The 25,182-nt window shown below is 56.6% G+C and overlaps 1 protein-coding gene and 1 non-coding gene across 2 annotated transcripts; one reads left to right on the forward strand and one right to left on the reverse strand.

The window, feature by feature from the left end:
- On the forward strand, window positions 1–22,526 carry LOC127025950 (antigen WC1.1-like). Its single transcript, XM_050911099.1, has 9 exons — window positions 1–144; window positions 17,527–17,866; window positions 18,223–18,577; window positions 18,732–18,740; window positions 19,155–19,465; window positions 20,892–20,987; window positions 21,425–21,508; window positions 21,718–21,870; window positions 22,447–22,526. Exons 1-9 carry the CDS (start codon window positions 1–3, stop codon window positions 22,524–22,526), a joined length of 1,572 nt encoding a protein of 523 aa, XP_050767056.1.
- A 2,376-nt stretch (window positions 22,527–24,902) lies between these two features.
- Window positions 24,903–24,975, reverse strand: TRNAF-GAA (transfer RNA phenylalanine (anticodon GAA)). Its single transcript has one exon. It is a non-coding gene; the product is annotated as a tRNA-Phe (tRNA).
- Between the last annotated feature and the right edge of the window lie 207 nt (window positions 24,976–25,182).

Raw genomic sequence — 25,182 nt, forward strand, 5'->3', positions numbered from 1 at the left:
ATGGAAAACCAGGACAAAATGCCAACTTCAGAAGAATATGCGCATGGGGACCATATGGAAAAGACCCAAAGAGGATCTCAAAAAAGACCACGAGAAGCAGAAGAAACAGCCAGTGAGCCCATGAACCGCAAAGTGGATTTCGAGGTGCCAAACAGAGGCAGGGTGGTAGTGGGGAACTCCCTTTCCCCATGGGTGTGGGGGATCTCACAGCTACCTGCAAGACCACTGTGTGGTGCAGAGTGATGCTATTTAGATTTCCTTGTCCTTAGGTTGATAACCTGATGGAATGTTTCAAAAAGCTCTGGCTGAGTGAGTGAGGGGAGAAGTCAGGAGTGTGCTGGCACTTGTCCAGGTCCACCTGAGCCACACCAGCCAAAGCCAGTATGCTGTGTGTATGTCATGTGAAAGGATGGGGAAGGGGGTGAGGGGTGGTGGATGTAATGTACATTTGTATTGAATACTGTAGGACCTGAGCAGGATGCAACTGGTGTGGAAGAAGGGGTGGAGATTGTACTGGGTGTGGCTGGGACGGAGTTAATTTTCTTGTTAGCAGCCCCTATGGTGCTGTGCTTTGCCTTGGTGGCCAAAACAGTGTTGAGAACACACTGACATTGGAGCTATTGCTGAGCAGTGCTTGCACAGCGTCAAGGCCTTCTCTCTTTCTCACTCGCCTCCCACAGCAAGAAGGCTGGGAGGGGACAAAGCCAGGACAGCTGACCCCAGCGAACCAAAGGGATATTCCACACTGTATGACATCATGGTCAGCAGTAAAACTGGGGAGGGAGTGTGTATTCTTTGCTGAGAGACTGGCTTGGCATCAATCTCCTGCTGTGAGTGATTACTTCTCCACTTATTAAACTGTCTTTATCTTGACCCATGAGACTTTTTTCCTGGCTTTTGCCCTTCCAGTTCCCTCCCCCATCCCACAGGTGGGGAGTGAGCAAGTGACTGGGTGGGGGCTGCCACATGGGGTCACCCCACCACACGAGCACAGAGCAAATAGGTTGGTATGTGCTTGTGAGGTCACTGGTGCCTGAGGAGATCATAGGCTGGGAGCTGGCACATGGCCTGTGGAAGTGTTGTGAGATTCCTGATACCTGAGTAGCTGATAGGCCAAGAGCAGGCACATGGCTTGTGTCGGAGCTTGTGAGGTCACTTGTGCCTTGATATCTCATAGGTGAGCAGATAGCAAGTAGGTGGATATGTGGTGGTCAGGTCACTGGTGCCTGAGTAGCTGATAGGGAGGAGGGAGACACATGGCTTGGGTATGTACTTGTGATGTCACTCTTGGCTGAATAGCTGATAAACCTTGATCAGGAGCATGGCCCTTACAGGTGCTTGTGAGGTCACCGGAGGCAGAGTACCTCAACAGCAAGGACATGGCAAACGGGTGTATAGGTTCCTGTGAGGTCACTGGTGCCTGAGAAGCTGATAGGGCAGGAGCAGGCATCTGACACTGTACTGGTTTTAGATGGGATAGAATTAACTTTCTATTTAGTGAAATAGTGAGTGAGCGACTGTGTGGGAGGTAGCTGCTGGCCAGGGTTAATCCACAACAGGTATGTGTAGGTTGTTTTGAGGTCACTGGTGCCTGAGAAGCTGATAGGCAGGAGCAGGCCCATGGCTTGCGTCTGTGCTTCTGAGGTCACTCATGCCTGAGTAGCTCACAGGCCTGGAGTAGGCCCATGGCATGTGTAGGTGCTTCTAATGTCACTGCTGCCTGAGTAGCTGATAGGGCAGGAGCAGGCCCACAGTTTCTGCAGGTGGTTTTGAAGTGATTGGTGTCTGAATAAGGATAGGCCAGGAGCAGGCCAATATCAGCTGTAGATGCTATGGCATCACCTGTGGCTGAATAGCAGATAGGCCAGGAGCATGCACTTAGCTGTGTATGAGCTTGTGATGTCGCTGGTGCCTGAGTAGCTGATAGGGCAGAAGCTGGCACATAGTTTGTGTAGGTGCTTCTGATGTCACCAAGTCAATATTTAGACCACAACCAAATATGGGGTTTTGGAAGAACCATCATTAGCAGCAGCAGTCCATACACGCACACACACGTGTGACAGTGTAACAACTCATGAGCACACAGCGGTTGCAGTAGGAGGGGTGTGAGGTCACCGTCAGTATAACCCATGAGTACACAGCAGTGGCCGTAGGAGGGTGTGAGGTAACGTCACAGATGACACCCCAGTCTGTGGGACTCGGTGCAGAGCAGCCGTGTGCCCCATCAGAAGGGCAAGACAGGGAACGGGATCTGCCGTGCCCTGTGTCTGCAAGGCTGAAGGAGCAGTCCCTGCAGCCCTGGCTGGAGCAGTCGGGGTGGGGGTGGCTCGGGGCACCGCAGGGATGTGCCTGGGCACGGTGCCAGGAGGAAACCACAGGCTTCCTGCCCGGGCGCTGTGGGGGGAGCACGGAGAGCGCTGTGAGACCACATGGGCTGTGGTTTGTGCACCTGCAGGCTGCAGCTCCCGAGCCACCCGCGGGGAATAACGGCCCCTCGGTGACATGTCAAGAGGCAGGGATACATCTGAGCCTCTGGGCTGCGTGTCAGCTGCCAGGGAAGGGACATGTCCCAGCTCCAGCTCATTTCAAGGGACCTTCGATGGGGCTCTCCAGGGAGGAACGGGCAAGCTAGCACTCCTGGGATGGGGCTCTGGCCTGAGCTAGGGCCCTTTCCCAGCTGCTGCTCCCAGCACAGCAGGATCTGAAGCAGGGGCAGGGGCTGTTTCCTTCCCTTCCTGACACAGCCCCTGGTGCAGTCCCAGCCCTGTGGTTCCCATGGCACGGGGACGGCTGGACACTCGCACCTTGGGCTGTTGGATGTGCCCGGTATAGGAGATGCTCAGTGCTCCTGGTCCACACAGCAGGGTTCAAGGCATGAAAAATCCATTTTCCCCCACTACAGCCGGCCCTGTCCTGTGACGCACCGCCACCACAGTGACGTGACACCTGCAGTGGAGCCATCCCTCATATATGGTCATGAATGGCGCTGGAGAAGTTCATTGGAGGGCTGGGCTGTGTCGGAGGGGAGATAGCTCCCGATAATGTCTAAAAAGGTGCTGCTGCTTTGATTGGCTCCTCCTGTAGCTGGGCTGGCATCTGCAGAGATATATTGCCCTCTCGTCATCATTGTCCCCATGAGTCCACAGGAGCTGTGGCAGGGAGTGTGGCGCAGCAGGGATGTGCTGGCAGGGCAGGAGGCTCAGGATGGGCCGAGAGGGAGTCCTGTCCCCTCAGATGCTGTGGCTGCTGCTCTGGGTACAGCTGTGCAGGGGTAAGTGCTGACTGCCTTGTCCCACAGCCCAGGGCCAGGGGCTACCAGGGTGGTCATCAGGATCCGCCTGGGAATGGGGTTTCTTTGCAGGTGCTACTGAGACGAGGGGCAGAAGGGGCTCAAGTCCATGGAGCCTGTGCCTTTCCCTGTGCCCATGTGGGTGGGAGAGAGTATCTCCTTTTCCAGGGCTCCAGTGTTTAGGACAGCCTGTGCCTGGCTGCATTCATAGACGGCCTGTCGTGGGGTACCCTTTTGGGACCCCCTGTTGCCCAGCACTGTGCCTCTGGAGCCAGTGGTGGCCTAGCTGGTGATGGCAGCCCCCAGAGATCCCCAGAGCACTGCCAACCTCTGGGTAGCCTGGAGGGTTTGTGTGCTGCTCACTGCCCCCTTGTTCCAGGGGAGCTCTGACCCCATGAGGGCAGTGTGTACCCCACAGAGAGACTGACGCCAGGGATGAGGAGAGGACATGGGCTGGGGAATCCTCGGATTTGTCTCGGTGCTCCCTGGGAACTCAAAAAGCCATGGGGTGGGTTTGGATGGTGGTGGGGCAGGTGGTTTGCACAGGAAGCTGCAGGCCTGGGTACACAGGGCTGTTGAGGGGGTGCTGGGCTGGGGAGGAACGGGTGCCCAGTGCAGGGCTGGGCAGATATGGGTGGGGGGCATGTGGCCATTGGTGTGGGAAGAGGTGCCTTGTGCAGTGGGATGGCATGTGATGCCCAGAATGGACCCCCACACTGCACTGGGGACAGCCTAGAGGGGAGTGGGCTCCCACCCCATTACCTCTGACTTGGCCCAGGTAGGGGGTTCCCCCAGACCTGCAGTGCTGGGGCTTGGCACTCTCCTGACCCGCCCCATGTTGATGTTCAAAGGTGCTGCGGAGGTGAGGCTGGCGGATGGTGGCAGGCGCTGTGCTGGGAGAGTGGAGGTGAAACAAGAGGGCCAGTGGGGACCGTGTGTGATGACTACTGGAGTATGAATGATGCGGCAGTGGTTTGTAAGCAGCTGGACTGTGGGTCTGCTGTTGGAGCTCCTCAGTACGCACACTTTGGGCAAGGATCTGGCCCCATTTGGATGGATGATGTTGGCTGTAATGGCACCGAGTCTGCCCTGTCTGACTGCAAACACGCAGGATGGGGTAAAAATAACTGTGATCATGGTGAGGATGCTGGAGTGATGTGTTCAGGTAAGGGGTCAGTCTTTTGCCTAGCTTTGGGGCTGGGATGGGGGAAGGGACCTGCCTGTGCCCTCAGGGAGCAACAAGCAGATGCTGGAGCTGGGTCCAGTGTGGCCAAGCACACTGCCAAGCTGGGACTGTCATTGCTGATATAACTGATTCCCAGGGAAAGGCCAGGGGGAGCCTACCCCCGAGGTGAACTAAGTCTGCCACGCTGTCTCAGCCCCGCCTCAGTTGGTGTCTTGGGCTGCAGATGAATCCTCCATCCCTGACCCAGGGTGTCCATTGGGCTTCATCAACCTCCACCCATTCTGCCAGTTCCCAGCCAACAATGCTGAGGGTCCCTTTGCTGGAAACACCAGGTGGGACTTGCTTAGCACCCCAGGTCTTGGAGGACTGGCATGAGATGGCTGGTCACGCTAGGTTATTCCCCCTCACAGATATGAGTACCTTGACTGAACTGAAGGGACTTTTCAGAAAGGATGAGTGCTGGGCCCTGGGCAAAGGAGCAGGGTGGCCACAAAGCCCTTCGCTGCCTGTCCCAAGGGCTCAGCTGTGTGGTCAAACAGTGTGAGGCCTCAGGGCTTGGTGGCTGCTTGACCCTGGCTGCTCCCTCCCACATCAGCACACTCACAGGCTGGCAGTGGGAAATCCCTGGGGCTGTGACAGCCCCGCGGGACATGACCCTGTGCAGGCAGCACTGACCCACTGCCCAATCTCTCCTGCCTGCCCACGGCTCCCCACACTGCCCCATGACACGGGGACTTTGGCAGCACTTCCTGATCCTCATGAGTGCGTGCTGTTACCCTCTGAGTAAGCGTGAGGCCAGGGGGTCATGCAAGTCTCCAGCCCCTCTGTCCGGCCATTGGCTTTGGACCTGTGCACCTCCAGGCAGAGCAGTGTGTCCCTGGCTGAGGACACCCCTCCAAACAGGTATCGGAGGGGTCTGGACAGGCTCCAGCCATGATAACCATTTCTGTGCTCTGTGACATCTCCCACCTAAAAGGAACCTCCCAATCCTCAGGAACAGCCCTGGGATCAGGGTGGCTTCTGGTTGCCTCAGGGTGATGGTCTTGCCTGGCCTGAAGCTCTGCAGGGGCTGAGCAGGCTGCAGCAGTCAGTATCATCTGGGCCACTTCTCCTGGACCTGAACTGCTCCCACCACTGTGGTGCTGGGGGGACCATGCCGGGCAGCACAGGGCACCTTGTGTGGGAGCAATTTGTCTGAGCAGTACCTGTGGCTGTGAGTCTGCAACAGACACATACCCTCGAGTGCTGTGATGGTGTAGAGAAGGGGTGCAGGAGGGCCTGGATGTGTTTGTGTCACCAACACTCCCCCAACAGCTTCCTCTGGGATGTGCAATGGGCAGTTTGGTCACAGCTTCCTTGGAGGTAATGCAGGATGTGGGCATCTAACTGCCAGAGGGCTCTGGGAACTGCCAGGTGTTTGGGTTTCTTCCAGGATTTGTCCGTCTGGTGGAAGGGAAGAGCCGCTGCTCAGGACGTGTGGAGATCCATGACGGGGACCAGTGGAAAACTGTCTGTGCTTCACACTTTGGTGCCAAAGCTGCTGACGTGGTCTGCAGGGAGTTGCAGTGTGGCAGAGCCCTGCCTGTCACTGAGGCAGCTCACTTTGGAGAAGGGATCAGTGCCACGTGGGATGGAGAGCTGCAGTGTGTGGGGAATGAATCCCTCCTCATCTCCTGCCCCAGGGGGTCCTCCAGGGAGCAGCCCTGCACCCACGCAAACAGCGCTGTTGTCACCTGCACACGTAAGGACTCAGGGAAGTGTGTTGAACACTGGGGTGAGCTCCAGCCTGAGGGGAGGCAGGTTGTGGGTGTGGGGACAAGGGAAGTGGGGTGTCTGTTCCCACAGGCTGGCAGAGAGGTGACCTTCCTGGGGGATCCTAGACAAGGGAGGGCTGGGCTGATGCCCAGGGCCAAGGAGGGGGCATGCGTTGGGAGGGCTCACTGGGATCATCGTGTCGTTCTGCAGGGGACACAGCAAGACCTGAAGGCAGAGGATAAGCTGGGAGGAGCCCGGGGCAGGCTGTGGTCCAGGGCAGCTGGGGGCCCTGGGGAGAAGCAGCAGTGTGTGCTTGGGGGAGCCCTGGGGGGGCAGGTCTCTTCTCAGGGTGCTGGGTGGGGAGGAGCAGGTGCCCTAGGTGGGCATGGGCCAGGGGCAGGTGGCAGCTGGCCGTTGGGGTAGAAGGAGGTGCCAAAGGCTGTGGGGCCACAAATGACCCAGCAGGGCCACAACTGCACACCCCCAGCCTTGCGCAGTCCGTGGGGATAGAAGGGACTCCTGCACTGCCCCGGGGACAGCCTGGAGGGGAGTGGGCTCCCACCTTGGCACCTCTGACTCCACCCGGGCAGGGGTTCCCCCAGACCCCCAGTGCTGGGGCTCGGCACTGTTCTGACTGTCCTGTGTCAGTGTTTGAAGGTGCTGTGGAGGTGAGGCTGGTGGATGGTGGCAGGCGCTGTGCTGGGAGAGTGGAGGTGAAACAAGAGGGCCAGTGGGGACCGTGTGTGGTCACTACTGGGACATGGACGATGCGGCAGTGGTTTGTAAGCAGCTGGACTGTGGGTCTGCTGTTGGAGCTCCTCAGTACGCACAATTTGGGCAAGGATCTGGCCCCATTTGGATGGATGACGTTGGCTGTAATGGCACCGAGTCTGCCCTGTCTGACTGCAAACACGCAGGATGGGGTGAACATAACTGTGCTCACACTCTCGACGCTGGAGTGACATGTTCAGGTAAGGAGACAGCCTGTACTCCACCTTGGGGCCAGGGTGGGGGAAGGGACCTGGGTGTGCCCTCAGGGAGCAAGAAGGTGTCGTGGTTTAACCCCAGCCGGCAGCTAAGCACCACGCAGCCGCTCGCTCACTGCCCCCCCACCCCTGGGATGGGGGAGAGAATCAGGAAAAAAACCTCGTGAGTTGAGATAAAGACAGTTTAATAGGACAGAAAGGAATGAAAAACAATGATAATGATAATAATAATATGACAATAGTAATACTAAAAGAATTAAACTATACAAAGCAAGTGGTGCACAATGCAATTGCTCACCACTCGTTGACCGATGCCCAGTTAGTTCCCGAGCCGCGATCCCCCCTCCCAGCCAGCTCCCCCAGTTTATATACTGGGCATGATGTCATGTGGTATGGAATAGCTCTTTGGCCAGTTTGGGTCAGCTGTCCTGGCGGTGTCCCCTCCCAGCTTCTTCTGCCCCTCCAGCCTTCTTGCTGGCTGGGCATGAGAAGCTGAAAAATCCTTGACTTAGTATAAACACTACTTAGCAACAACTAAAATCATCAGTGTGTTATCAACGTTATTTTCCTACTAAATCCAAAACACAGCACTATACCAGCTACTAGGAAGAAAATTAACTCTGTCCTAGCCGAAACCAGGACAGTATCCACCCCTTATTCTATACCGTCTACATCATGTCCAGGTCCCACACTTTCCAATGCATTTTCAATTAATCACCACCACTTTTGCTGCCTTTTAATACATATACACACAGATATCATTCCCTTAATGTATAAGCCTTTAAAATGTCCATTTAAAATGTTCGTTGCGTTCATTCAGTCCATGACTTTGGACTCCATCTATCATAACAGTCTGTCTGGGCAGGAGGGATGGTGTGAAGTCCGCTCAGTCAGCAGAGCAGGATCCGGCTTTGGTGCAGTACAGCGGGCAGATGACATTGGGCGCAGCAGGAGGATGGTGTGTAGTGTTGGATTGTTGCATGCTGCAGTCAGTCCTGGTTCCATCACTACTGCACTTCACTTGGTTTTATCAAAGTTCATTCTTTATTAATCTAGATAGTTCTTACTGTAATACTGTTGATATAGCATATAACAACTATAGTAATGATGACATACAGTGGCAGGGTTATATAGCAATTAACATAATACAATTTAATTCACTGGCTATTCTCACCTAAAATCAAATCCCCTTGAGGCACACATCGGACTTCCCCGTCTTTCCGCATCACCCACCAAGTGCATCCAGGTCCTTGAGCAAAAGCAATCCCACGAATGGGTTTTCCTTTGCCTGAGGCAGGAGTAACCCAGACTGTCTTCCCTAGCATATTTTTTATGTGCACTACAGGGACCTTATCCCCTTCTACAGTACGTAAAAGTTCTGACTGGGCAGGGCCAGCCCGATTGGCAGATCCTCTAGTGTTGACTAACCAGGTGGCCTTTGCTAGATGTGTATCCTAATGTTTAAAGGTCCCACCACCCATTGCTCTCAGTGTAGTCTTTAACAACCCATTATATCGCTCGATTTTCCCAGAGGCTGGTGCATGATAGGGGATGTGATACACCCACTCAATGCCGTGCTCTTTGGCCCAGGTGTCTATAAGATTGTTCCAGAAATGAGTCCCGTTGTCTGACTCAATTCTTTCTGGGGTATCGTGTCGCCATAAGATTTGCTTTTCAAGGCCCAGGATAGTGTTCCGGGCAGTGGCATGGGGCACGGGATATGTTTCCAGCCATCCGGTGGTTGCTTCCACCATTGCAAGCACATAGCGCTTGCCTTGGCAGGTTTGTGGGAGTGTGATATAGTCAATCTGCCAGGCTTCTCCATATTTATATTTCAGCCATCGTCCCCCATACCAAAGAGGCTTTAACCGCTTGGCTTGCTTAATTGCAGCGCATGTTTCACATTCATGGATAACCTGTGCGATAGTGTCCATGGTCAGGTCCACCCCTCGATCACGAGCCCATCTATATGTTGCGTCTCTTCCCTGATGACCTGAGGTGTCATGGGCCCACCGAGCTAAAAATAATTCACCCTTATGTTGCCAATCCAGATCCACCTGAGCTACTTCAATCCTAGCAGCCTTGTCTACCTGTTGATTGTTTTGATGTTCTTCAGTGGCCCGGCTCTTGGGTACGTGGGCATCTACATGACGTACTTTCACAACCAGGTTCTCTAGCCGGGCAGCAATATCTTGCCACAATGGGGCAGCCCAGATGGGTTTACCTCTGCGTTGCCAGTTACTCTGCTTCCATTGCTGCAACCACCCTCACAGAGCATTTGCCACCATCCATGAGTCAGTATAGAGATAAAGTATTGGCCATTTTTCTCGTTCAGCAATGTCTAAAGCCAGCTGGATGGCTTTCACCTCTGCAAACTGACTCGATTCACCTTCTCCTTCTGCAGTTTCTGCAACTTGTCGTATAGGACTCCATACAGCCGCCTTCCACCTCCGATGCTTTCCTACAATGCGACAGGACCCATCAGTGAACAGGGCATATTGCCTCTCATTTTCTGGCAGTTTATTATACAATGGGGCCTCTTCAGCACGTGTTACCTCCTCCTCTGGTGATATTCCAAAATCTTTGCCTTCTGGCCAGTCTGTGATCACTTCCAGAATTCCTGGGCGACTAAGGTTTCCTATTCGACTTCGTTGTGTGATCAGTGCAATCCACTTACTCCATGTAGCATCAGTTGCATGATGTGTAGAAGGGACCTTCCCTTTGAACATCCAGCCTAGCACTGGCAGTCAGGGTGCCAACAGGAGCTGTGTTTCAGTACCAACCACTTCTGAAGCAGCTCGAACACCTTCATATGCTGCTAATATCTCCTTTTCAGTTGGAGTATAGCGGGCCTCAGATCCTCGATATCCCCGACTCCAAAACCCTAGAGGTCGACCTCGGGTCTCCCCAGGCGCTTTCTGCCAGAGGCTCCAGGTAGGGCCATTCTCCCCGGCTGCGGTGTAGAGCACATTTTTAACATCTGGTCCTGCCCGGACCGGCCCAAGGGCTACTGCATGAACTATCTCCCGTTTAATCTGTTCAAAGGCTTGTTGTTGCTCAGGGCCCCATTTAAAATCGTTCTTCTTCCGGGTCACTTGATAGAGAGGGCTTACAATCATACTGTAATTTGGAATATGCATCCTCCAAAAACCTACAACACCTAAGAAAGCTTGCGTTTCCTGTTTACTAGTCGGTGGAGACATAGCTGCTATTTTGTTGATCACATCCATTGGGATATGACGACGTCCGTCTTGCCATTTTATTCCTAAAAACTGAATCTCCTGTGCGGGTCCCTTCACCTTACTCTGTTTTATGGCAAAACCGGCTTTCAGAAGGATTTGGATTATTTTCTTCCCTTTCTCAAAAACTTCTTCTGCTGTGCTGCCCCATACAATGATGTCATCAATGTACTACAGGTGTTCTGGAGCTCCACCTTTTTCCAGTGCATTTTGGATTAGTCCATGGCAAATGGTGGGGCTGTGTTTCCACCCCTGGGGCAGTCGATTCCAGGTGTACTGGACGCCCCTCCAAGTGAAAGCAAACTGTGGCCGGCACTCTGCTGCCAAAGGGATTGAGAAAAATGCATTAGCAATATCAATTGTGGCGTACCACTTGGCTGCTTTTGACTCCAGTTCATATTGAAGTTCTAGCATGTCTGGCACAGCAGCACTCAGTGGTGGCGTGACTTCATTCAGGCCACGATAGTCCACTGTTAGTCTCCATTCTCCATTAGACTTTCACACTGGCCATATGGGGCTGTTAAAGGGTGAGCGAGTCCTGCTGATCACTCCTTGGCTCTCCAGTCGATGAATCAGCGTATGGATGGGAATCAGGGAGTCTCAGTTGGTGCGATATTGCCGCCGGTGCACCGTTGTGGTAGCGATCGGCACCTGTTGTTCTTCAACCCTCAGCAACCCCACAACCGAAGGGTCCTCAGAGAGACCAGGCAAGGTGGACAACTGTTCAATTCCCTCCATCTCCAAGGCAGCTATACCAAAAGCCCACCAATACCCCTTTGGGTCTTTAAAATACCCTCTCCTGAGATAGTCTATGCCAAGGATGCATGGGGCCTCTAGGCCAGTCACAATGGGGTGTTTCTGCCACTCATTCCCAGTTAGGCTTATTTCAGCCTCCAATACAGTTAGCTGTTGAGATCCCCCTGTCACACCAGAGATACAGATGGGTTCTGCCCTTTTATAACTTGATGGCATTAGAGTACACTGTGCACCGGTATCCACTAGAGCCTTATACTCCTGTGGGTGTGATGTGCCAGGCCATCGAATCCACACAGTCCAATAAACCCGGTTGTCCCTTTCCTCCACCTGGCTGGAGGCAGGGCCCCTCTAATCCTGGTCAGAGTATTTGTTACTCACTTCTTGTAAAAATGACTTAGAGGTCCCTTCAAGAGGCTCAGAAGACCTTCTACTTTGTCTGGAAACCGGAGTGGCATCTTTCCTGGAAGAATCCCCTTTTCTGGTTGTTTTTCCTTTCAATTCACGTACCCGTGCATCTAGGACCGAGGTAGGTTTTCTATCCCACTTCCTCATGTCCTCTCCGTGGTCACGCAGGTAAAACCACAGGGTACCCCGTGGTGTATACCTTCTATATTCTCTCTCTTGATCAGAGGAATGCTCACTCCTAATAGCTGAGATATTGGTCTGTACAGGTGGGGAGTAGGAGGTTTTGATCAGTTCGATCAGTTCTTCGGACTTTTCGGACAGTTTTTCCACAGCCGAGACACAGGCTCGTAGGGATGAAGAGAGATTTTCTTCATATTGCCGGAGTTGGCGAGCCATTTCATCCACTGTCGGTGCCTCTTCATCTTTCCAAGTTAGTACTGCCAATGGGTTGGCATACGATGATGGTGCGCTCCGTACAAACTTCTGCCACATGGGTCGTGTGCATTGAACTTCATCTGGATCTCTGGGTAATTGTAAACTGTCCGGGTCATAATAAATCATCTCTAGCACGGCTAATTCCCTCAGGTACTGAATACCTCTTTCCATGGTAGTCCACTTGCCTGGTTGACATATAACATCTTCCTTGAAGGGATACCTTTCCTTCACACTTGACAGGAGTCGCCTCCAGAGGCTGAGGGCTTGTGTCCCTTTTCCAATCGCCTTATCAATGCCACCTTCCCTAGCAAGTGATCCCAGCTGCTTGGCTTCCTTACCCTCTAATTCCAGGCTACTAGCCCCATTGTCCCAGCATCGGAGCAGCCAGGTGATAATGTGCTCACCTGGACGACGGCTGAAATCTTTTCGCATATCCCGCAGCTCACTCAGGGATAGAGATCGGGTGATTACTTCTGGTTCTGCCTCTTCCTCCTGTTCTCGTGATGGCCCTGGTTCATCTTCATCCTTCGCTAAACGAACTGATTTTTTTGTATATTTCTTCTTCTGTATAGGAGCGACTGATATTGGCACAGGTTGGTTCTCTGGTTCAGCCGCAGTGCCTGTTGCAGGGGTCGGAGTAGCCGCAGCGCCTGTCGCAGGGGTCGGAGTAGCCGCAGCGCCTGTCGCGGGGGTCGGAGTAGCCGCAGCGCCTGTCGCGGGGTTAGGAGTAGCTGCAGCGCCTGTCGCGGGGGTCGGAGTAGCTGCAGTATCTGTTGTGGGGGCTGGAGTAGCCGCCTTGCGTGTCGCTGGGGTTGCAGTAGCCGCTGCGTCTGTTGCAGGGGTTGGAGTAGCCGCAGTATCTGTCGGTCTGTTTTCCCTCCCTTCCCCCTGAGAGTGCTGCACAGTATCGAGCAGTGTTTGGTAGATGCTAGCCAGGGCCCAGCACAGTGCGATAAGTTGTGCCTCTTTGGAATCGCCACAGCATTTTCCTTTCAGATAGTCTATCACTTTATCAGGGTCCTGTAGTTGTTCGGGAGTGAAGTTCCAAACCATTGGAGGTGAGAAGTTCTCTAGATACCTGCCCATTTTCTCCCACATGCCATGCCACCCATGGCTATTAAGCCTCGGGGCAGATTTCCGAAAGGTATTCTTAAACAGTTGTTTAACCTTAAACAAGACCTGGAACACATTCAGGAGACATAACAATAGGAACATGCTGGTTTGAACATCCCAAGGATATTCAAAATTCTCAAGAGCTACTGTAATTTGCCTGGAGGAGAAGGGGAAGCTGAAGAAATGTGTCTCCCCTGTGGCTTGGCTCTCCGATGAGAAAAGGTACAAGGTGTAATTATTAATAGTTTCTGATAGACGGCTCCCGAAGTACGGAGATGACGGCAATGCTGAGTACAAATACCAGATTAGTTTCACGAGCAGCAATTCTATCGTATCGTAAGCCAGTGTTACAAAGTAGAACAACATGATAACTCTGGCCCAGTTCTCACGGGTGATAAACAGCACAACAGGGAGCATATACTGCAAGTAAGGTATTACATACTGCACCTTTAAGAACAAGTGCACCAACTTTGAGAGCAAATACATCAACATTGTGACCAGCAACTATTGAACTAATATAATGTATGTTTATAATAAATTTGTTCTAACACATTCCAGTCAGATTTGTCGTTATCTCAACCCGTCGTGCCCCACGTTGGGCGCCAAAAAGGACTGTCGTGGTTTAACCCCAGCCGGCAGCTAAGCACCACGCAGCCGCTCGCTCACTGCCCCCCCACCCCTGGGATGGGGGAGAGAATCAGGAAAAAAACCTCGTGAGTTGAGATAAAGACAGTTTAATAGGACAGAAAGGAATGAAAAACAATGATAATGATAATAATAATATGACAATAGTAATACTAAAAGAATTAAACTATACAAAGCAAGTGGTGCACAATGCAATTGCTCACCACTCGTTGACCGATGCCCAGTTAGTTCCCGAGCCGCGATCCCCCCTCCCAGCCAGCTCCCCAGTTTATATACTGGGCATGATGTCATGTGGTATGGAATAGCCCTTTGGCCAGTTTGGGTCAGCTGTCCTGGCGGTGTCCCCTCCCAGCTTCTTCTGCCCCTCCAGCCTTCTTGCTGGCTGGGCATGAGAAGCTGAAAAATCCTTGACTTAGTATAAACACTACTTAGCAACAACTAAAATCATCAGTGTGTTATCAACGTTATTTTCCTACTAAATCCAAAACACAGCACTATACCAGCTACTAGGAAGAAAATTGACTCTGTCCTAGCCGAAACCAGGACACAAGGGGACGCCAGAGCAGGGCTCAGTGATGCTGGTCTAACTGCTGAGCTGGGACGATCATTGCTGATGTCCCCGGTCCCTGGGGAAAGCCCAGAGGGAGCCTACCCCAGGGTGAACTAACCTTGCCACAGTGCCTCAGTCCCCCTCAGTCAGTATCTTGGGCTGCAGATGAATCCTCCGTCCCTGCCCCGAGTGTCCACTCATCTCCACCCATTCTGCCAGTTCCCAGCCAACAATGCTGAGGGTCCCTTGCTGGAGAAAGCAGGGGGACTTGCTTGGCACTCCACACCTTGGAGGAACAGCATGAGATGGCTGGTCCTCCTGGGTCATTCCCCTTCACAGGCATGAGTACCTCAAGTGAATCAAAAGGGCTTTTCAGAGAGCATGAGTGCTGGGCTTGAGGAGTGGAGCAGGGTGGCACACAGACGTTTGCTGCCTGTCCCCAGGGCTCAGCTGTGTGGTCAAACAGTGCGAGGCCTCAGGGCTTGGTGGCTGCTTGACCCTGGCTGCTCCCTCCCACATCAGCACACTCACAGGCTGGCAGTGGGAAATCCCTGGGGCTGTGACAGCCCCGCGGGGCATGACCCTGTGCAGGCAGCACTGACCCACTGCCCAATCTCTCCTGCCTGCCCATGGCTCCCCACACTGCCCCATGACATGGGGCTTTGGCAGCACTTCCTGATCCTCATCAGTGCGTGCTGTTACCCTCTGAGTAAGCGTGAGGCCAGGGGGTCATGCAAGTCTCCAGCCCCTCTGTCCGGCCATTGGCTTTGGACCTGTGCACCTCCAGGCAGAGCAGTGTGTCCCTGGCTGAGGACACCCCCTCCAAACAGGTATCGGAGGGGTCTGGACAGGCTCCAGCCATGATAACCATTTCTGTGCTCTGTGACATCTCCCACCTAAAAGGAACCTCCCAATCCTCAGGAACAGCCCTGGGATCAGGGTGCGCTTCTGGTTGCCTCAGGGTGATGGTCTTGCCTGGCCTGAAGCTCTGCAGGGGCTGAGCAGGCTGCAGCAGTCAGTATCATCTGGGCCACTTCTCCTGGACCTGAACTGCTCCCACCACTGTGGTGCTGGGGGGACCATGCCGGGCAGCACAGGGCACCTTGTGTGGGAGCAATTTGTCTGAGCAGTACCTGTGGCTGTGAGTCTGCAACAGACACATACCCTCGAGTGCTGTGATGGTGTAGAGAAGGGGTGCAGGGGGGCCTGGATGTGTTTGTGTCACCAACACTCCCCCAACAGCTTCCTCTGGGATGTGCAATGGGCAATTTGGTCACAGCTTGCTTGGAGGTGATGCAGGATGTGGGCATCTAACTGCCAGAGGGCTCTGGGAACTGCCAGGTGTTTGGGTTTCTTCCAGGATTTGTCCGTCTGGTGGAAGGGAAGAGCCGCTGCTCAGGACGTGTGGAGATCCATGACGGGGACCAGTGGAAAACTGTCTGTGCTTCACACTTTGGTGCCAAAGCTGCTGACGTGGTCTGCAGGGAGCTGCAGTGCGGCAGAGCCCTGCCTGTTGCTGAGGCAGCTCACTTTGGAGAAGGGATCAGTGCCACGTGGGATGGAGAGCTGCAGTGTGTGGGGAATGAATCCCTCCTCATCTCCTGCCTCAGAGGGTCCTCCAGGGAGCAGCCCTGCACCCACGCAGACAGCGCTGTTGTCACCTGCACACGTAAGGACTCAGGGAGACGGGGGCTGTGCCAGGGGTCGGGGAACAGAGCAAGGAATGTGCTCGGCTGGGTGTGGGGACAGGAGGGATGATGGCATTGTCTGCAGCATGAAAATAGTTGAGAAGGAGAAGAAAGGCATGCTGTTCCTCTGGCCTCTCCCCCAGCTCCTGAGGGTACAAGAGCACCAATCCACCCTCTCTCCTCCTCCTCTGTCCCCAGAGTACACAGGGTTCAGGCTGGTGAACGGCAGCACAGCGTGTGCGGGAAGGTGGAGGTCCAGGTGCTGGGGACCTGGGGGACCCTCTGTGCCTCCCGCTGGGATCTCTCGGATGCCCACGTTCTCTGTCATCAACTCAACTGTGGGTTTGCTGAGGCCATTCCTGGAGGAGAGCATTTTGGGAGAGAGACTGGCCCTGTCTGGAGAGACTCCTTCCACTGTGACGGGACTGAAGCCCACCTGGCACAGTGCCCAGTGATCACCCTGGGGGCCTCACCATGCTCTGACGGGAACACTGCTGCTGTCATTTGCTCAGGTGAGTGCCGGAAAAATGCTGCATTAACTCCATTTGCCCTTTGTGTGTGACACGGCCACCCAAAGCAGGGGTCCCATGGCAGTACCAGGCTGAAGTTCTCCCTGGACAAACCCTGGCATCCCCAGGAGCCATCTGGAGGGCTTTGCCTGCTCAGACTGACCGCTCTGCTTTGGGAGAGCTGAGCACTGAATGGAGGCAAGCATCTACCCCCAGGGCAGTGCCTTAGCCCCAGCGCCACCACCAGGCCTAGGCTCCTCTGTTCTCATACTGTGGGACGAGCCCAGGACAGGGCTGCAGGGCTCTGCTCCATCCCTCTGGCTGCAGACAACCACATCGCATCCCCGCAGAGAGCCCTGCAGAGCCCCATCCCACCAGCCAGGCAGGAGCTGCCTGGGTGCTCCCAGCAGCAGCAGACCTGGGTGTGAGCTGCAGAGAGGACCCGGGCTTTGCCCTCACTTCTCATCAGCAAAAGGCTCAATCTTGTCCTGTTTGGTCAGAAAATCCCCCCTCGCCCTGCTCCCTGAAGGATGCCCTGCTCCCCAGTGCCACCGATGGCTGTGGTATCTCTGTTGTCCCCAGGCTCAGCCGGCTTTGCATCCCTGCGGCTGGTGGGCGGAGGGAGCCGGTGCGATGGACGAGTGGAGATCTTCCAGCATGGGATGTGGGGCAGAGTCTTGGATGATGAGTGGGACATGCAGGAGGCCAGTGTGGTGTGCCGGCAGCTGCAGTGCGGAGAGGCAGGGACAGCCTACAACCCCCCAAAGCCTGAGCGAGGGACGGGCCCCGTGGGGCTGCGAGGGGTCCGGTGCGCAGGGCACGAGGCCAACCTGGCCCTCTGCAACACCTCCCTGCCTGAGAGTGCACTGGCAGCAGGGGTTGCGGAAGATGTGGGAGTCATTTGCTGGGGTGAGCGGCACTGCATGGGCCCCCCAGGTGACGGGGTGGGTGGGCAGCCAGGCCCTGACAGCAACTGGGCTTTCTACCCACTACAGGGAGCCGGCGGGTCCGGCTGGTGAACGGGACTGGGCACTGTGCTGGGAGAGTGGAGCTGTACTACCAGGGCACCTGGGGGACTGTGTGTGACGATGGCTGGGACCTGTCTGATGCCGCCGTCGTTTGCCACCAGCTGGGCTGTGGAGGGGCGGTGGAGGCGGCTGGCTCTGCTCGGTTTGGGGAAGGCTCCGGCCAGATCTGGCTGGATGGCGTGAACTGCTCTGGGACCGAAGCTGCTCTCTGGGACTGCCCTGCTGGGCCCTGGGGGCAGCATGACTGCAGGCACAAAGAGGACGCGGGAGTCATCTGCTCAGGTGTGTGCCGGGAACTGTGGTGGGAGCCTGGTTCCTGGGGAGGCCAGGACACAAGGAGAGCCGGGCATGGCCAAGGCTGTCCTGACTGCCTCTGAGCTCCTGCCCGAGCCCGTCCTGTGGACACCCATGCACGGGCACCCTCAGTCCCACTGGGGGTCCCTGGGGAGCTCAGCAGTCCCCGAGGGTTAGCGGGAAGGGCAGGGGTGTCTGTCCGTCAGGGACTTCTCTCTGCCCCTGGGTGCAAGGGGGACGTGCTGGCCCTGCCCCTGCCCACCTGAGGGCCTGGGGGGTGCAGAGGTGTCCTGGCTCCCACAGCCCCACACCAGCCTGTTCCCCCTTGGTGCCTTTCCTCACAGAGTTTGTGGCCCTGAGGCTGGAGAACAACGACGGCTGCTCCGGGCGCCTGCAGGTTTTCTACAACGGGACATGGGGGAGCATTTGCTCCAACTCGATGACTCTTGACACGGTGTCGCTGGCATGCAAGGAGCTGGGCTGCGGGGATGGAGGATCCCTGGAAACACGCCTGCCCTATGGCAGGGTGTCTGGCCCTGCCTGGCTGGATAACGTGCAGTGTGGGGAGAAAACCAGCTCCTTCTGGCAGTGTCCCTCCACTCCCTGGAACCCGCAGTCATGTGAAGACCTGCGAGATGAGATCCACATCACCTGCAATGGTAACCTGGGCACCACTGTCACCCCAGCTGCTGCTCCCTGGTGGGCACGGCCAAACACAGAGAAAGAGCTTGGAAGGGCTTTTCCTTGCCATGTCAGACCCTTCTGCTGCTGGTGGCACAAACGTGACCCCAGCCACCCACGTCCAGCAGCAGTTGCCACCCAGGCTGCCAGCAGCACCTGCGGGAGGCAGAAGCACCTCCAGGTGAGGTCTCAGAAGAGACCAGACAGGGTTCAGAAGAGCCTCCCCTCCATGGACACCCTCCTGCTGCTCTCTGAACCAGGGACCTTTTGGGGCTGAGCAGTCAGGGTCCCCCCACAGTCCTGCGTGTGTCCCCTGAATGACCAGGGTTCGGTTGCTGCCCTGACCAAGATGGCACAGGGAGGTGCAAGCAGAGCTCAGCCCTGCTCTTTCTGCACCATCCCCTGAACCAGCCCCTTCACCACAGTGTTTCCTTCTTCAGGGGGACGCCCAGAAATGCCCCCGACCCCGTTGGCCCCGTGCCCCAACTCCACGAGCTGCACAGGTAGGGAGCTGCTCCCCTGTGTACCCTTCTTGTCTGGCAGGGCTCTGCCTGCTCTCTCAGTGCCATGGGAAGTCTTTGCCTTCTCCAGCCAGGGAGAAGATTCGTGCAGTGGGAGGCGAGGACAGGTGCTCGGGCAGAGTGGAGGTCTGGCACCGTGGCTCTTGGGGGACGGTGTGCGACGATTCCTGGGACATGCGGGATGCTGAGGTGGCATGCAGGCAGCTGGGCTGTGGCCCCGTGGTGTCTGCCCTGCACGAGGCTGCGTTTGGGATGGGGATGGGCCCTATCTGGCTGGAGCAGGTGGAGTGCCGGGGGACAGAGCTGTCTCTGCAGGACTGCTGGGCCCGTCCTGGGGACAGCGGTGCTTGCCGGCATAAGGAAGATGCTGCCGTGCGCTGCTCAGGTGAGTGGCAGGGCTGGGACCCCTTGCTCGGGTCTTGGCAGGGAGCTGGGAAAGCCTTACACCCACTTGGTCCTGGCATGGGCCCTGACCTCCCAAGAGAAGGAATATTTCTGTAGAGTGCAGGAGGCTGGTGCCAAGTGCGGAACAGCCTCGGTGGATCTGGACGTCCTCCGGCCAGTGCCCGTGGGGCCCTGCAGCCCCAGGGCTATCCCCTGGGCTGCCTGTGCCTTCCTGCCTGCCGCCCAGAGCAGAGGCGCTGGGCCCTGTCCCGGCCTCCCTTTCTAGCACTACAGGAGGGGCAATTTGGGGGGGATGTGTCAGGGGCATCTCCAGACACACACACAGTGTGTTGGGGAGGAGGCTCCCCGGGACCCGCACAACCACCCTCTCAGCCCAGCTCTCCTTTGCCTCTTCTGCAGCTACACCCAGGACGGCAGCATTCCCACCCCAAGCAGGTAACTTGTCCTCCCCCCGGGGCTGGGTATCCCTGGGCCCAGGCTGTGAGCCACAGCATGATCACAGCATGTGAGCCCATGCAGATCCCACTCGAGGCCGTCTGACTGGCAGCGGGAGAGTCTCAGTGCCTGTCATCATCTGCATCATCCTGGGGCCCTTCTCTGCCTGCTCCTGGCCCTCCTGGCCGGGCAAGTGCTAAGCACCAGGACTGGGCGCAGAGGTGGGTCCTGCCACAATGGTGCCAGGGGAAGAAACCTCCTGGAAGGGCTGTGGGGTGCTGCGGGATGTCAGTGAGGGGCACAGGCAGAGCTGAGGGGGTGGGACTGTGTGCTGCCACCTGTCCCAGACACCACCCCAGTGAGTGCCTGGCCATGGGGCACCAGCAGCAAGGGGTGGAGAGAGCCCAGAGGTGGGGGGAGCTGGCCAGAGGCAAGGAGAGAAACGGGGAGAGTGGGGCTCGGGGAGATGTGAGCAGAGGGGAGATGGCCAAGGCTGGCAGTACTCTGGGTATTGGTGGAGGGCGCTCTGGGGCAATGGAGATGCTAGGAGGAGCATGGGGCAGGAGGGTCCATTTCCATGGTGTCAGGCTCCCAGCCTGTCCCTCTGCCCAGCCCTGCCCACCCACCAGCAGGGCAGGGGCCCTGCTATAGACCCGTGGGGCAGAGAGAGGGCAGCTCCAGGTGGAGAGGAAACATGGGAGCTGCTCCAGGGTCAGACAAGGGGTATGACCCAGGGGCCAGAGGGGCATGAGCGCTGTCTCCAAAGGGATGATGTGAGGGTGATGCTGCCCCAGAGGATCTGCACAGCAATGTTGCCCTCACCGGGGATGTGGCAGCCATGCCTGGACAGTGCAGTGGGGCTGTGCTGTTGGAGCAGTGCTGGGCTGGCCCAAGGAAGAGGTTTCAGGGAGCACAGTGGGGTCCCATTGGCTCTCTGCCTGTCCCTCTGCCAGCCCTGCCTCTATCCCCAGGTTCCAGGAGAGCTCAGGAGCTCTTCCCCGAGGCCGTGTACGAGGAGATCGGTTACAGCCCAGCATGGGAGAAGCAGGCGAGGTTTGGTCGCTCAGGTGGGTGTGGGTCCTCCCTGGAGGCACATCTGCAGGGAGATGACCCTTTCCCCTGGCCCCAACGCAGAGCTGATCCCCTGAAGCCCCCCAGCCCGTGGTCCTTGCAGCACTGGGGCCATGTGGTGTGTGGGGAGAGCATCCAGGTCCTGGGCCCAGGAGAGGAGCTTTCTCCCAACCACCTTTCACCGTCCCAGCTGGACAGCCCCTCTCTTTCTGCCCCTGCACCCCATGTGACACCCAAGGAGGGAGGGAAGGGGCTGTCCTAGGGCACCTCTGGGAGCACCTTTGAGACAGGGTTTGTGCCGGGGGAGCAGGGTAAATTCCCAGCCCTCCTCCCCATGCAGCCCCAGCTCTGTGGGTCCCCCTTCCCCAGCAGCGCTGACCATGGGCCAGGTCAGTGGGGCTCGTTCCATAACACCCGCTGTGCATCTCTCCAGGCTCTTCTTCAGAGGAGTCCCTGAGCCAGCTGCAGCCCTCCCCTGGGCTCAGCAAGGACGAGGATGGTCTGGCATCAGCAGCAGGTAACGGAGGCAGGAAGGGCTTCGTCTCCCTGCAGACATGTGATGGACAGAGGAGTCACTGACTGTCAGTGTCAGAGATGGGGAGGACATGGGGGTCTCCTGTGGCTCTGCCAACACCAGTGTCTCAGCCCTGTGTCCCTGCGCCTCCTCCTGTCCTCTGCTCTGCAGGATGTATCTTCTCACTGTCACCAACTCCCCTCTCCTTTCAGATGTTCTTGTCCTGGCCGCAGGTGAGCCAGCAGATGGCTATGATGATGCCAGGGAGGTTTCTGACCCTGGGGAGGACGCTGCCCCTGAGCAGGGCGAGTGGGAAATGTCCAGGGTGCCAGAGGAGGGAGCAGGGCCCAGGGATGCACCCAGAGGTGAGAGGGAAAATTTAGCACTGCTGGTTCCTGGGTGCCATCCCTGGTGGCACCTGAGTCACTGCTGTCCTGAGACCCCAACCTCCTGGGAAGGGGGAACCTGCCCCAGGAGTTTTCCTTGGAGGGACTGGGGGTGGGAGAAGGAGCTGAATGTGGTGAGGAGCTGGGAGGAAGATGATGTACAGACCCATGAGGTGAACTGCAATGTCCTGCCTTGCTGCCTGCAGGGGCCAGCCTGCGCTCCCGGACAAGTGTCGGGGTCCCCGGAGCTGAAGGAGACACCTTGTCCCTATCCCTGGCGAGCATGGGCTATGATGATGCTGAAGAGGTGTCTCTGGCACATCCCCGTGAGGACACAAAGGCTGTGACAGTGGAGCTCTGTGCACAACAGTCTCTGAGCCCCAGGCCAGGAGAGCCCATCCCTGCTGTGCAGCTGGGTGCAGCCGGGATGGAGGAGAGGTCTGTGCAGCTGGGAGAGCTGTGAGCACATGGGAACTGTCTCCCTTGACCCATGGGCAGCAGAAACCACTGGGAGTTTCCCCTCTTTTTATTCCCCTCTTTTTGCTGTGCATCCAGATTTCTTCTTATTAAAAGTCTCTGAGGGCTTTGACCCACAGCTGGTGCTTGCCTGCCCAGGTTTTGGGGTGTCTCCCTGAGGCTCACCAGGGGGAGCAGAGAAGAAGGACGTGGCGGTGCGGAAGGGGCGCAGGGTCGGGGTCAGGCTGTGGGGCTGCGAGAGCCCATGGTCCCTGGGGAATAATCCTGCTGACAGAGACATTTCCATCCTGCTGGCCACAGGCACTTTCGAGTCCAAATGGCTCTCTGATAGGTCCCGTGATGCACCTCAGCGGCAGCACCCATTTCCTCACCCGCGGGTTTCCAGCTGCTCTTTCCCCCTGCCTGGGCCCCGCTGGTCCCACAGCGCAGAGGCCACGACAGAGCTGCCAGGACAGGGGAAGCCCTGGGCTTTTGTCTCACAGAAGAGAGCGCTAAGGTGGCTGCAGTGCCCTGAACACCCCAGCCAGCCCCAGGTGGGATCAAGGCCCATGGATTACCTCCCACAATGGTTAGGAGGCAGCTCTGCTCCCCACTGCCCCAGCACAGGGTGCAGAGCCATGTTCTGGGACACAGGCTGAGCCTCCTCTGACGCCCAGGGCAACACCCCTCTGGGCCACATCTGTCCCCAACTCCACAGCAGGAGCCGTGCAACAGGGTGAGGGAAATGCCCTCCCTGAGGGGAGGTGCCCCCAGCCTCTGATGGCACCCCAGGGCATGTGGGGGAGGGGACATGGGGGCAGAAATCTTACATCCCCCTCCTCCAGGCACTGGGCCTCTCCCTGCACCCCTCTGTCCCCCAACATCCCTGGAGGTGAGCTGAAGGGCAGGCTTCCACCTCCATGGGGCTGCGCATGTGGCTTGGGCTCAGGGACCTTCCCACTCCTTCAGCACTGAGGCCTGTCCTGACAGCAAAGCAGTGCCCTGGGACAGCCCTGGCTGGGGTCTCTGTGGCAGGGTGGCTGAGCGTGTTCAGCTGTTAACTGAAAGGGCGATGGTTTGACCACACACAGGGACGGTGTCCCCATGGTGGTACAGCTGGGGCAATTGTGTTGCCCAGTGCCATAGATTTTTCCCAGTGCCATAGATTTTTTCCCTGCTGAGCCCCTGCCTGGCAGAGAGGGTTTGGGGGAATCAAAACCAGACCACAGTCACCGTGAATTTCTGGAGTGGTTGAGTGGCCTTAAGGGGATGGGCTGCTCATTTCTTCTGTTTTGCACACATGGTCCTCAAAGCCCATCCCCGGCAATGACTTTCCCATTCTTGCTCAAGAAAGACCTAGAAGGACTCTTTTGGAGAAATGACAATCCTGCAGGCACTACCCCTGTGGCCAAGTATTTGCAAGCTCATGCTCAAAGCTGGCAAGACAGTAACTTTGCTTGTTCAGATGGTGTCTCCCTCTCCCCTCCTCTCCCTTGCGCTCAGGCACAACAAAAGCCAAACTTCCCTGGAGGTGCATGCCTGGGGAGCCAGCTATGAGTCAGCAGAACTGCACGGGGTTGGAACATGCACGTTGCTGTGGGACTATAGTCCAGTCTGTGCCATTCCTTGGCCTGAGTGGGTGACTGGGGAGAGGCTGAGACTGAAGACAGAGGGAGATGTCCTGGGTCAAAGTTGTCACTGTGTTCCTGATGGGCGAGAAGGGTTCTGTAGCAGCAAGAGGTTGCAAGAGGGGAGCCCAGCAGCTTGTGGGAGCTCATGAGCAGGTCTTTCTTCCTCTGGGCAGGGACTGATGGCTGTGAAGGGCTGCAGCTGAGCTGGACACTCCAGTCTGGTGGGTGAGCAGATTTGGGTGTGGAAACTGGGGACAGCTGAGACACTTGTGCTGTGAGCCCTGGGTTTGGTGCTGAGAAGATGGAGAACACAGAAGCATGTGTGATGCTCGGGAAATGCAGAGGGAGGTAAATTTGGAGAGCAAAAATGACATCCAGTGGTTGAACTGGGGCTGTTTGGAAGTCACTGTGTGAGAGTTGGTGACCTTCCATGCTAGACCCCAGGGGAGCCACGGCTGGCATTTCTGTCCCGACCTGTGCCCCTGCAGCAGCGAGGAGCCAATGCAGAGGGATGTTCATGGGGGGCCCCCAAGGGGTCCCCCTGTGCTGCGTGTCTCCCTGCTGATGCCCAGAGAGGAGCACATCTGTGTTTCATCAACCATTGCAGCAGGGGGGCAAAGGGGGCCAAGAAACTCTGCTCAGGACAGCTTGTGACTGGACAACTCAGGAGCCAAGGCACCACAAGGGACCATCCTCAGCATGGCTTTGTCAGCTGTCCCTGGCACATCAGAGGTCTCGCTGTGACAGACCTCTGGAGGGAGGATGCTGCCATTCAGGCCTCAGCTCCAGGAAGTGCGTCTCTCTGGGACTGGGGGGCGGTGGCCTCCCCCATGGGCAGTACGCTCTGCTCTGGGAGAGCATCCTGCTTGGCCAGGATGGAAGAAGGCAGATAGGTTCTGCAAAAATCAAAGGGAGAAAAATCATTGCTGAAGCCCGGGGTTGAACCAGGGACCTTTAGATCTTCAGTCTAACGCTCTCCCAGCTGAGCTACTTCAGCCTTGCCCCAGCAGCCCTTGTCCCAATTCCACCCCTGCCACGGCCACAGGCTGGCACACACAAGGAGAGCTCCTTGGGGACATTCCCAGGAAAAAGCTATGTCCAGCACTGGGCACAGTGGACCTGGCCTCTCCCTGCCTCCATGGTAGGGAGGTAGACTCCAGGTGTAGGGGGGGGTGCCAGCTTCCAGCAGGAGTGCCAAGATACG

The sequence above is a fragment of the Gymnogyps californianus genome, chromosome 26, assembly GCF_018139145.2.
Source record: "Gymnogyps californianus isolate 813 chromosome 26, ASM1813914v2, whole genome shotgun sequence".
Classification (NCBI taxonomy): domain Eukaryota; kingdom Metazoa; phylum Chordata; class Aves; order Accipitriformes; family Cathartidae; genus Gymnogyps; species Gymnogyps californianus.